A 12734-nucleotide genomic window follows, 5' to 3' on the forward strand; every position below is an offset into this window, starting at 1 on the left:
GGTCTGGCTTTTTTCAATTCATTAAAACATTATAACGATTAATTTAATAAGCCTCGGATGCAAGCTCCGAACATAAAACTTCCGAGAATTCTAAACATAAAGTTCTATCATGTTGTAAGCGTTGAATAGCCGTCAAATGAATTAATAAACAAATGAAACTATAATCAAATTAGCTCTGTATTTTTATTCGAAATGATGAAAATCGAGTTTGATAAAAAACTGTGAAATTTGAGAAAGATTTCGAAGGTAAAAAATAAATTTAAATTTAAATTTAAATTTTTCTTCTCAATAATTCGTTATTGTATCATTTGGTACAACATTTTTAGGCACAAAACAAATTGATTTAATCATGCATATAACCTGGCCACATTCTTGGCACTTTCTACCACAACATCGATTGTCAGACGGTCGACGTTCTGACGTTTGCCTGCCCGCGATGTTTGTTGATCCAGTTGTAACTGGCCAGGCCTCGAACTTCATCGGCTCGTTCGTGTTGATGATAATGATGATGTTGCTAATGATGAGCACGATGACGGCGGCGTCAGGTAAGTGCAGGCAATTACATAACATCTAATAGTCATCGCCGATGCCGTTGCCGGACTCGTCAGTCCTGCCGAGAAGCGGAGGAGATGGCGCAAAGCTCAATACGCTGACACCGGGGTGCATCGAGTTGCATCTCGTTGGCGGTCAATGGAACTTGCGGCCAAGCGACACGATCCATGCTCCACACAAACGCACACACACACACTCACGGGCCGTTGCTCAATTGCCCCATCTGGTCGATATTGCTCGCGTTTGCTTTCGTCTCGATCGCCGTTTGCCTCGGCGTTAATGCAACCCGCACCGTGTCCACCGCCAGGACGATTACCTCTTGGGGGCGTGATGATGGTAGGAAAATAAAATCTCACCAGCCGTAAGCAACTGCGACGCCTTCCACCGTCCGTGTCAAACCGAAGAGCGAGCAAAGCGAATCGATGCATCATTGAAATGTCATTGATTACGCGGCGAAAAATTGCAGATGATCGCGATCGTGGCATGCGGCCGGGGCGAGGGCTCAGCCATCGAGGTCTCGCCGTTGATCACCAACCAGTCCTAGAGCCGTCGCCGGGAAAGTCGTGCAGAGATGCCAAAGATGCCGAGCGAACAAACGACTGCAATCCTGCGAGTGCCGTGTTTGATGTGACGACTGACAACGGGGGAGACAGAAATGGCACAGGTCCCGTTTAGGGCATTGCTACGAAAATTGCCCATCGAGCAAGAAGATAATGGCTGGGGACAAATGGAGTCATCGGCGAATGCCAACGGGGCCAACAGTATTCTATCTATTTCAATTTGATTTACTCTACGACAACTCTTGCTTGGCTGTGTATAATGCAATCAGGGAATTAGTGTTTTGTTCTTGAGGGCAATGAAGAGCAAATTACATCCTACCTAATAAAAAATAGATTTAAAGTTAAAAAAATTCGTTGAATTTCATTGCACACGATAGGTATACTTATGAAAAAGGTACAAAACAACATCGATGGGAGAATTCGACACTCCTATAACTGTATGAGCATCATATGAATATCACAATCGGCAAATTATTTTTCTAGTTAAAAGAAGAATTAACAATATACTATAAATTGAAATAATTAGTAATAAAACCGGAACATAGTTGCAAATAATCATGACTTTAATATGTAATGCACTTACACTCACTATCAAAACGAATGATAAAAAACGACTGAGGATCGTTTGGCTCGGAACGGGAAGAAAAAATAATGGAATCTAAGTTGAACTTGATCATATATTTTTATTTAAAATCATTTTTTGCATGCTAACAATGATTAGGACATTAATTGACAAATTGTGACAATATTAATTGGTGATATCGCGGATCATCATTCGTGAGTAAGACATACTACGAAAGCCGCCTTTGAAATGCTCCCACATCATCGCACTTTCTTTAGTTGTGTTGTTATAACGTCCGTTTAAATTGGAATAGCTGCCCCATTTGCACCACCACGGTCCGTGTCGAATTTCAGCACAATTAAGATATGATTCATCATTGTCCCGATCGAACGTGCTAAACTTTCGATCCCTGAAGCCGTGCATCGAATCTCCTGCTGTCCCTGAGTAGTTTCCTAACTTCGTCAACTTGAACTGCTCGGATTCGCTCCCGACCTCAAATTCTCCGTACTTAGCGTATCCGTAGTTTCCATCGAAATCTTTCATTTCCACCAGTAGTTCATGCGGTCGGTTTTTAGTTATTTGATGCACATATTCCAGCCCGAGCCAGAATTCGCCATCAACATTCCCGAACCCATTGCGGCACTCCGTCCAGTTCCGATAAAAATCGACTGAACCGTCAAATCTATGCTGGATCACAATCCAGCTGCCGTTGAACTTATTTTGCTCACAAAATACTTCAAATGGTTTCGAGTTTTTCCACAAACGGAACAGATGAGTTCCAGATTCTCCAGTAACTTGACGACATGAACGGATAGGGGCTATTAAGTGGTCTTCCAATGTCTTACTGCGTGTTTCTGCATTGGTAGTTAAATTATGTATCGAATTCGTTAGCATATCAAGAATTTCCTTATTTTCTCTCAGTTTTTTGAGCTCCATTTGCGACGCTTTCTGAATGCGGTCCATCTTGGGCATCATATGATTCTTCACTTCCTCCAATTTGGTTCCTGTATTCTCTTCGGATGCCTGCACACTCTGCAAAAGAGCCAATCATTGATTACACCAAATTCAACTGATATAATCTTTAAGATTCCAATACCAACGCCTATTGCACGCTTCCTTACCTTTTTCAAAGAGTCTTCCATTGCTTGCATTTTGGCCTCGATCTTTTCGTTAATAATATTTTCGAGTTTGTTTAGCTTCTCCTGTAGACGATGCTCTGTTTCCTACAAAAAGATTTTTTAGACGATATTTTTCTTCTTTATCATCGTGTTTTCACTTAACTTGTGGTGGGGATTTACCTTCAGCGAGCTCTTCATAGTTTGCTCCAGCCCTTGCAGTTTGTCCTTTATGTAATCAATGTTATTCATAAGAGTCTGTAGTTCGAAACTATTGATCGCCATTGTAATCCGGGCTGATAAAACTACACTAAAACATAGCACCAATATATGACTACAATTATTCATTACTTTCGTATTGCTGTAATAAAAAGCTCTTCAACCCACAATCAGAACGACAGATGGAACACGACTGAGGATCGTCCGAATACGTTTGACTCGAAAAAGCAAAAAATAACAGGGAACCAATTCTGATAATGTGTTCTGAGCGATAACGCGTGCACAATCATCACCAACACTAAGTCAACCGCGAACATATTTTGGCAAAAACATACTCTTATTGGGTGACCTTCATGTTACACATCAGCTCGTACCACAAACTGAGTCGAGAACGTGAACTGATTATGTTATCTCGGGCGGTGGTTCCCGGCTTTGGTTTCTGTCTCGTCAAACGCTCTTGTCGGAGTAGTTTTCATGAAAAGATTATGTGTTGTGACAAATTGTCCTAAAACTAATATTTAGTATCAAGTACTTTTTCCATTACTATTTATTCAACGGACGGACTAAAGTCGTTTTGTTCATAAGATACCTAAGATACGAAGATAGATGTCATTTCTGAAAAGCAAACTTTCTTTCCAAATTACTTCAACCATTTTATTTGGCTGAATATATTTCACCATTATTTCTTTCGTTTTTGTTGTTGTTTTTTTCTCTTTGAATCAAAATGAACATTTTACAATAAAATGATCTTTTTTTATTCAAAAGCAATTGCTTTATATAGTAACACTTATATCAAATCTTCTGTTATTACTTTAATTTGGTAGAGATGAAGGGACAGAGGGAGCAAATAAACTGCAGCTAATAAACATTTTCACTGATTAATTGATTGCTTTATACTTCCGTTAATTAATGATATTGCGGATCATCATTCGCGAGTAAGACAATCCAGGATTGTCGTTTTTGAAATGATGCCACACCATCGCACTCGCATCACCTGTTGTGTTCTGATAACGTCCATTCAAATTGGAATGGTGGCAGTGATCGTACCACCAGGCTCCGTGCCCAACCATGGCACAATTATTGCTATTCCATTCGTCATTATCGCGATCAAATGTGGTAAACTTTTTATTCTTGTGGTACTCCATCGAATCTCCTGCTGTCCCTGAGTATGTCCCTAACTTCTTCAACACATACAACTCCGATTCGTCCCCTATCTCAAACCCGTCGTACTTAGCGTATCCGTAGTTTCCATGAAAATCTTTCACCTCCACCAACAATTCATGCGGTCGGTTTTTAGTAATTTGATGCACGTATTCCAGCCCGAGCCAGAATTCGCCATCAACATTCCCGAATCCATTGCGGTACTGCGCCCAATTTCGATAAAAGTCGACTGAACCGTCATACCTATGCTGGATTACAATCCAGCCGCCTTTGAACTTATTTTGTTCGCAAAAGACCTCGAATTGTTTCGATTTTTTCCACAAACGGAAAAGATACGTTCCAGATTCTCCGGTAACTTGACGACATGATCGGACAGGATCTATTAAGTGGTCTTCCAATGTCTTACTGCGTGTTTCTGCATTGGTAGTTAAATTATGTATCGAACTCGTTAGCAAATTAATAATTTCCTTATTTTCTCCTAGTTTCTTAAACTCAGTTAGCGATGTTTCCTGAATGCGTTCCACCTTGGGTACCAAACGATTCTTCAATTCCTCTATTTTTTTCCGTGTATTGTGTGCGGCTGTCTTCACACTCTAGAAAATAAGAAAACATGAATTATACCAAATTCGACCTGTATGAACACCAACACTTATTGTAGGCTTCCTTACCTTTTTCAAAGATTCTCCAATTACGTGCATTTTTGCTTCAAATTTTGTATCCACCATGTCGATCTTTTCGTTAATATTACTTTCATGTTTGGTAAGCTTCTTCTGCAGACGTTGTTCCATTTCCTACAAAGAGTTATAATATGTGTACATTATTTTTAGTAATTCACTTATCTTGTGTAGAGGATTCAAATATATCACCGCAATGGTAGGTTTCATATTTTTCTACACTTTATGCGGAGTGTCAAAAACTGCAAAACTTACATTCATTGCCATTTGCAAGGTGTTTTCCATCTCCTCTATTCTTTTCTCGAACTTCCGTTTCTCGATGGTTGTCTTCATAGTTTGCTCAATCTCCTGCAGTTTGTCCATCAAGAGATCGATGTTACTTGTGAGTTTCTGTAATTCATAACTATTCACCGCCATGGCGAGCCGGGTTGACAAAACAACACCAAAACATAGCACCAGAACATAGTTGCAAATAGTCATGGCTTCAAAAATAGTGTAATGCACCTACAAGTACAATCCGTACAAATGATGAAAACCAACTGAGGCTCGTTTGGCATGGAGCTGAATGAAAAAACTAGAACCGAATGCTGGATTTGCGATCCAAACGATAAGGCAATATTATCATGAACTGTGGGCCAAAAATATCCGTGACCACGTTATGCTTACACCATACAGGGTGACCAAGGAGAGTTATTATTGTTTCACAAATGAGATAATTTTAGTGTCATCGATTGACGATGGCGATTTATCTTTGATTTATTTAAACATTAATGAAGTCTCGATATTCTCCTCATTCAAATTCCACTAATTTCAAAAGGATCATGAATTTGATTTCATTCAAGGCGACTGTTTCTTAACATGTATGTGTGTTTTTTTTTTTATTTCAAACTTAAACATAACCTTAAACAAAATCCTTCTCATCCTATGATTTCCATCAGTTGAATAAAGTATTGCCTAAACCTTAAAAAATTAACAAGAATCACCCTGTTTAACATTCATTAATCGTACCATGTGCTGAGTCCAGCGTAAAAACTGATTATGTTGAACGTTATCACGAACGGTTCTACCCAGGCCAACTGACTCAACGAACAACCATGTGTGTACCGGACGATGTTTTTTCTTTCTTTCCTCTTTGATTCAGGAAAGGCATTTGAACGACCGCCACATTCCGCCCCAGATGATAATGGACAAAGGAACACTCGCGAACCTGCGTGTGCTGTCGGAGAAAACTTCATGTGACTTCATAAAACGAATAAATTCTAGGAAAAAAAAGGATTTGATTATTGACCAATGTGTAGAAAAATATGTAATAAAGTTATTTTCCTGAAACTTATTAACCTATCAAACTTGGTGGATGATTGTAGTGTTTGGTGTCCAAGTTACTAATTTGATTGCTATTTGTGTCCTCCCGAGGAACGTGACGTCACACCGATGACATCACCACAATCACAGCGAAGTCCCGTCCCCCCCACGTACCAGATCCGGCTTCACGTATGTCAAACCGAAGTCCGAGCATAATTAATCCTTTCATCGCCTCACGGACACGGAGACCGAACGCGAACTCCGCTCGGGCAACCCACCACGCACGTTGTCATCGTATGTTGTCCACCAGACAGCCGGACATGACGCTTTGCAACAACATTAAGCTCCGTGTGCACAATGGGTTGCCTATCGGTTTGGCTCGAAACCACCACTTCAATGCCACAAGCGCACACGAGGAGCTCGCCCGTTCGGTGGCCGAGAACCGCGGCTACAATCGAACGCAATCAATCAACCCGGTCTCGGACAACCGGTACGCGCCAGTCTAGAAACACGGTTACGGATCCGTGTTACGATTTCCTTCCAGCGCGAGAAACGTGCCGCCAAGCGAACGCGCCGGAAGAAGTACGAAACGATAGAAAAATAAGTAAAATGCTGCGAAACGCAGCAGAAGGAACGAAAAGACTCTCGAAGCTCCTTGAGTGGGTGGGTGGGTGTATGTGGGACGTTGTGTGTGGTTGAAGGAAGCGAGGGCCTGCAACACATTGTTGCTTCCCTTGAACGCAACCTGAACGATGTCCGTCCGTTGTATGGCTCGTCTATTTTTACCGCCCATCGATTTTCCCCCCTTTCGCCACCCTTTGGGGAGCGTAGTGGCCACTGGTGGCGGTGAAGTGGCTTCCTTAGCTTCCGGTAAATATTTGCTCTAGGCAAATACCGGCCCGGTCCTGGTGCGCGAATGCATCGCGGAATTGTACGACGCGGGGTGCACACATTCCGAACAAGATGAAGTACAAACGATTACCGAACGCCGGCGTTGCATGCGGGCGGAAGGCAACACTGGCGGACCGGGGCCCATGTTTCGAATGCCTCCACGTCACGGGAGTGCAGTGGAGTTCCGCTCCCTGCCCAGCCTGTCCGCCGTTTATTATGCGTGGATCGCGTGAAGAACGGCCGATCGCGATCGCTTCGATGGCGACTGGGGAACGACCGCGTGGCACCAATTTCCAATTTCAATCTGAAATGTAATGCCACAGAACGTGTACACATTCGCATGCGTTCGATTACATCTTGCTTGGAGGGTTTCTTTTCTTTGCCCCCGGGCCGCTGCCTCCGCGCTGCGTTCCTTTGTAATCCCACCGCCGGGCAGCATACACGTTGCTGAAGATGCTCTCACGCGTGGCGGATGTTGCGAAATCGATCGGATTCCCATCCCAGTCGAATGCTGCCAAAAGGTGACTTGCCATTGGCAGGGGAAAAATAAAGCGCAAAGCTACAACCGATCCTCTTGGGATTAATGTTTATGCAATTTTAACGATCAATGCGACCACCGGTCGCGCTTGACTTTTTTACCGCCGGCTGCAGACGAGGCCAAGCGCGGGATTTTTGTTAAATTTATGTTTATTTTTATGCACGAAGAAAAGCTATCTTTATAGTTAGCCTTTGAGAGTTAAATTTTTCATAACGTCCTTTGCTTATAATGAGTATTTTTTTATGCAGATTAAAGCCTTGTTTAAAATATATTCCTTCCATGACCAAAAATATCAGTGACAATAGCAAAGAGACCGCAAGAAAATTATCAGAACGATCACAGCAAAAAAGAGTAAAACACTTAAAGAAATCATTGAACGAACATAAAATAAAAATGGAGTTAAATTTCTTATTAAGGTTGATTAGCAATTAATGATTAACTGATATGATGAACAACTTACCGGAGAATTTTACGTTTCTTATCAATTTTGATACTTCTTTATAACTTTTCTATATTTAAAAGAATTTTGTTAATTTTTTATTGTACATCTCAAATTGAACTTTTATATTTCTATTCTCTTTTACGATATTGTTCCTTGTTAGATTTACTTTGGAATTTTAGGCGAATATTAAAGATAACAATTTTTAAAATTTAAAAGGAACAATAGTAATAAATGAAAAAAGGATAACTTTGATTTAGAGCACATAAAATTAATCGGATTGAACAGCAAAAATGGAACTTAAACCCAACTCGTCAAAAACTCAAAAGCGCTAAGTACTTACTGAAAGTGCAACCTATACAGTGCCGTTTATAATTGAACAAACTTCCATTTGCCATTCATCAATCAATTGGCCACCGATCCGTAGCGAATGCTTGAAATCGTTCGCAAACATTTTCCTTCCAGCAGTCGATCGATTACATCATCGTTAGTCCAACGAGGAAGTTTGCTGCTACCGGCCCGAAGCATCCGAGCTCGTACGATGGAAAGGATGAACAAAACCAACCTGATGCAATTACGAATCGCTCTATCGAACGTGTATGCACTTGTTAATGCTCATCATCGCTTCCCTTCGTCGAGGGCACACACTTCAATGTGTAGCCGTATTAAAGTGAATGCTTTTCCCCTTATTACCGAGCAATTAATGGGAAGTCATCGGCGGCAAAAGGCAGGTGATTGCATGCAGAAGGAAACCGATTAGGAAAGTTATTTTGCAATTTATATTTCCATCAATCAATTAAAACTGATCATAGAGATAGATAATGAAGATTATTCGTTTATGTCATTCAATTCTTAGCAAAACATTTTTATCTATACTTTATCGCATGAATAATATTTTTCAAATTATGTATAGAATTCGTACAGCTCTTAATTGTAGGTAGTTATTGTGATTTAATCTCGTGCTGGTCCCTATTCAGAAGATCTCCCAGAACCATCTTTGTAGAGAATCCTCACCCTTCAGATCCTATAGGGAAGTATGAACGAACATGGATATGATTAATTCTCCAATTGTTCAACCCTAATCCCTGCTGCTTACTTCATTATGCCGTATACAAAGCAAATCAAATTAACGTATCCACTTGTCGAGAAGCAGGGGAAAACTTGTCGGTAGGTCTTCCACCGGTTCAACCAAGGTTCGGACCTTTGTTTCGTCCGTTTCGTCTTTGCACACTACCGCAAATTACCCAACGATTGTGCTGCTTACCGATTGCTACATACTTTCAAGCTCCAGATCTAATGTTGTTGGGGAGAAGAAAGAAAACATAGCAGCTCCTTGAATGTCTCCCGTCCACCCGCCTTTGTAACACCCCAGTGTATAATAATTGAAAATTTTGTCCGTAATTGGCATATTCGATTGCAAAACCCCAGCGGCTGGAAAAAGGAGTTGAAACCAAGGGAACAATGAAACCCCTGGCGATCGATTGGCGAAACGTATTTTAATCCGTGCGAGTTGTGTGTTTCGGAAACAGTCGGGGTTCGTTCGCGCCGGCATCTCGCCAGGATGAAAGTTTGCGATATATCGTTGCGACCCCGAGTCACCGAGGGTGATAGATAACCCGTTAAGACGCTAATAACACCTGTCTGCGTTGCGAGGAAGGGGGTGTCTGTACACTGAAGAGGTTGCGAGTAGGTCACAGCTAAAAAGTAAAACCCACTTCGGGGATGATGACCGGTTACCATTGCCGTATCGATATCTGACCGGTCCGCGTTAGAGACAAGGAGGATTGGTTTGATGCTCATGATCTCCTGTCCAAACAGAGTGAGGTGGGTAACAAAAACCAAGCCACTCTGGCACGCTGTCGAAATGGATGGAAAAACAATCGATCAGCAGCGAGTGAAGTGCGTGGCAAGTATGAAAGGCCTCATGAGAGATAGGTTTCTTTGGAACACTGGTCGGCCGTTGCTCCCTGCCATTGGGGATATAAAATTAATTGCGATTTTGATTGCTGCACCACGGGGGCAAAATGGCTCGGGGCGAAAGAACGTTTCGCGATCCTATTATGATTTCTAAGAACAACCGTCCATCAAAGCAATCGTGCGTTCTTTACATCTAAGCTGCCTTTTAAAATACCTGTTTTAAAAAAATTACCCCTGATGGAAATTGATGTACCGTAACGTTATCAATAAATGTGTATGAACAGAAAACATATTTTTCACACCATTACTCTTCACTACGCATACCCTATTACATCCATTACGCATGCAAAACAACCAAACGAACTCAGTCGCAAAATGGTCGTTATTGTCAGATCGCACGCAAACAACACGCATTCAGCATTCACGCGCCATAGAAATGGGCTGGCGGGCACATTTTCCCGGTATCATTATCATCACGCCGGTGACAAACATCTGAAAATGGATGCTCATCCGCGAATACCGGGAACGTTTGACGATGGGTTTTTCAGCCCCAAACGAACGCGGATGCCGAACACCGTGATGGCTTCTGCGAACGAGAAAGTCTCTTCATTCCAAGCCCTGCGGACGGTGATTTGTGAGTATTATTTTTTAGCTGAAAAAGTTTTCCCGCTACTTGTCTGAGAACCAATTTTCCGGAGTGCTTTGACAACAAAATTTCATAAGCTTATTTTATTGTGTATTACGAATAAATAGACGATCATATTCGAGGAATTCATTAGTTATGAGGAAATTCTAAGGCCCGAAATGTGTTCTCAATGCAATCAAAATCCCATCTCGATAATTATATGTACAGGTATGCGCAATATCGCAACAACTAATCCACTAAATTTGTGAAAACATCAATAATTGGAGGTAGTATCGAGAAACACGTAATGGACGGAAAATGTATCGTTAAAATAATATTTTTAATATTTACATGATTTAAGAACATACAAATGTCGTATAAATATTTCCGACTATTTCATAGATTTATAAAAAAAAAACTACTTAATTTTAGTTTTTATTTTACATTAGAAGACCGGAATGGTGTAATACATTTTATCATTTGTATCAAGTAAGCATTGAATTTGAACTTAAAAATAATATTATTTTTGTACCCTTATGATGTCTTGTCAATTAACAAGTAAAAATCATACACTTTGCATAGTTCTACTGATTATGTTCACCAATTTTCTTTCAAAAGGCAATGGCATGCCACCACACCATCATAAAACCCAAGCACAACGCAATGATGCAAACATCTGTGTAAAGGCTCCACCCAAAACTCGCCAGCGAAACTCGGCGTGGGTGTAAAATGTGGAGCATTTGCCAAAGAAAGCAGCGCGCTTTTCGCGTGCCGAAATGGTTCCACCGGCCACCAAATCGATCGATCATCGATCACACATTTGGGGGTGTTTTCCGGACTGGCTACGAAATTGGGTAAGAGGCTCAGGCGTGCGCGTGTGACTCGCCAGCCAGGTTTTTTCCACACCCAAGAGGCCATCGACCGATTGGAAGATTATCGATAAATCGATGGAGGAGTAGGGAGAATGAGGAGGAGAGGGGTGAAATATTAGAGGTGGGAAAACACTCACCTATCTCCGATCGTGGCTCGCGCGAGTGCGATCGATACCGCGATTAGCGTTAATTGCGCCGTGGCTGAGACTAGAGCAGTGGAAAACCCGATGAAAAATCTCATTTCCCTGCGTCCTCCTACAGCTCACGCATCAACTTCAGCTTCCCCAAATTCGATCCAGCTTTTGAAAACGCACGAAACACCTTCGAGCACCCAAAAACCCAAACCAAACACTATCGCGGCCGTCTCACGACCTTGATGTTTTGGGGCACTTTTCCGGTCGGCAGACCGGGCCGAAAGGGGTTGAAACGAATTGGGGATTGGAGAGAAGAGGCTGTAGGAATTCCTCTGTGTTTCGATTCCCGGTGTTGCAACACCTGACGAGTTGTTGGTCAGCTCGAATGGAGCCCACAGAAACGCAACAGATGGGAACGCGCCCAAACCAACTGAAGCCCTTGGGAAGAGAAACACGCACGTACCCACAAACACGATAGACCGGAGGTAACAGGTGAAGGGAAACGAAAAGCGTCCGTCGACGCGACTGCGGGATGTGTGCTAATTTACGTGAGAAGCGGAATTCGTGCAACCGCAAGCATGTCGCATTCCAGCCCAGCCCTGGAAAGTGGAGTGAAAGAATGGAATGGTGGACGCGACGCACACACAATCGGGCCAGTTCAGAAACGTAGCAAAAAAAACATGCCTAACCAGCAGAATGAAGAATGGATGAGCTACACCCGTTTTTCCTAACCCAAAACCAGCCATTCCTACGGCCGATACGTCCATGCATTTCAATGCAATGAACCGCGTGCTTTCGCGAAATCGGTCTGTCCACCGGACCATATTGGAGTTCGTCGTCCGAGTCCCCATGTTGCGGTACGTAATCTGAACCGAAACCACCGAAAGGTCCCACAAAATGACAGCCATTCGAAAGTCCCACCATCGCCCCACTTCGGTTTGGAATCGAATATTCCAAGGTTCGTTCGACGTCAGTCTCTCCCTGGTGGGCTCTGGTCCCAATGCAATGAATGGTCGTTCAACAATTCTATCACGGAAACCCTAAACCGAACCTAGTCGCTCTTACTTTCTACGGAACTCGGCGCCATAACATATGTTAGCGAGAACTGGCAAGAGAGAACCTTCCATCGATCTATTCTGGATGTGTCGTGGTGATTGGCAATTTATGGTTTTA

At 42.2% G+C, this 12734-nt stretch overlaps 2 protein-coding genes across 2 annotated transcripts; both read right to left on the minus strand.

Moving 5' to 3' along the window:
* Positions 1-570: 570 nt before the first annotated feature.
* LOC131262157 (angiopoietin-1-like) lies at positions 571-3074 on the minus strand. Its single transcript, XM_058264092.1, has 4 exons — positions 2973-3074; positions 2796-2897; positions 2132-2706; positions 571-610 (listed from the first exon to the last, which is right to left on the minus strand). The coding sequence occupies exons 1-4, from the start codon at positions 3072-3074 to the stop codon at positions 571-573; spliced, it is 819 nt and encodes a 272-aa protein (XP_058120075.1).
* An 836-nt stretch (positions 3075-3910) lies between these two features.
* On the minus strand, positions 3911-5206 carry LOC131262180 (fibrinogen-like protein A). Its single transcript, XM_058264124.1, has 3 exons — positions 5099-5206; positions 4838-4960; positions 3911-4762 (listed from the first exon to the last, which is right to left on the minus strand). Exons 1-3 carry the CDS (start codon positions 5204-5206, stop codon positions 3911-3913), a joined length of 1083 nt encoding a protein of 360 aa, XP_058120107.1.
* Between the last annotated feature and the right edge of the window lie 7528 nt (positions 5207-12734).

This window comes from Anopheles coustani, chromosome 2 (assembly GCF_943734705.1).
Source record: "Anopheles coustani chromosome 2, idAnoCousDA_361_x.2, whole genome shotgun sequence".
Taxonomy (NCBI): domain Eukaryota; kingdom Metazoa; phylum Arthropoda; class Insecta; order Diptera; family Culicidae; genus Anopheles; species Anopheles coustani.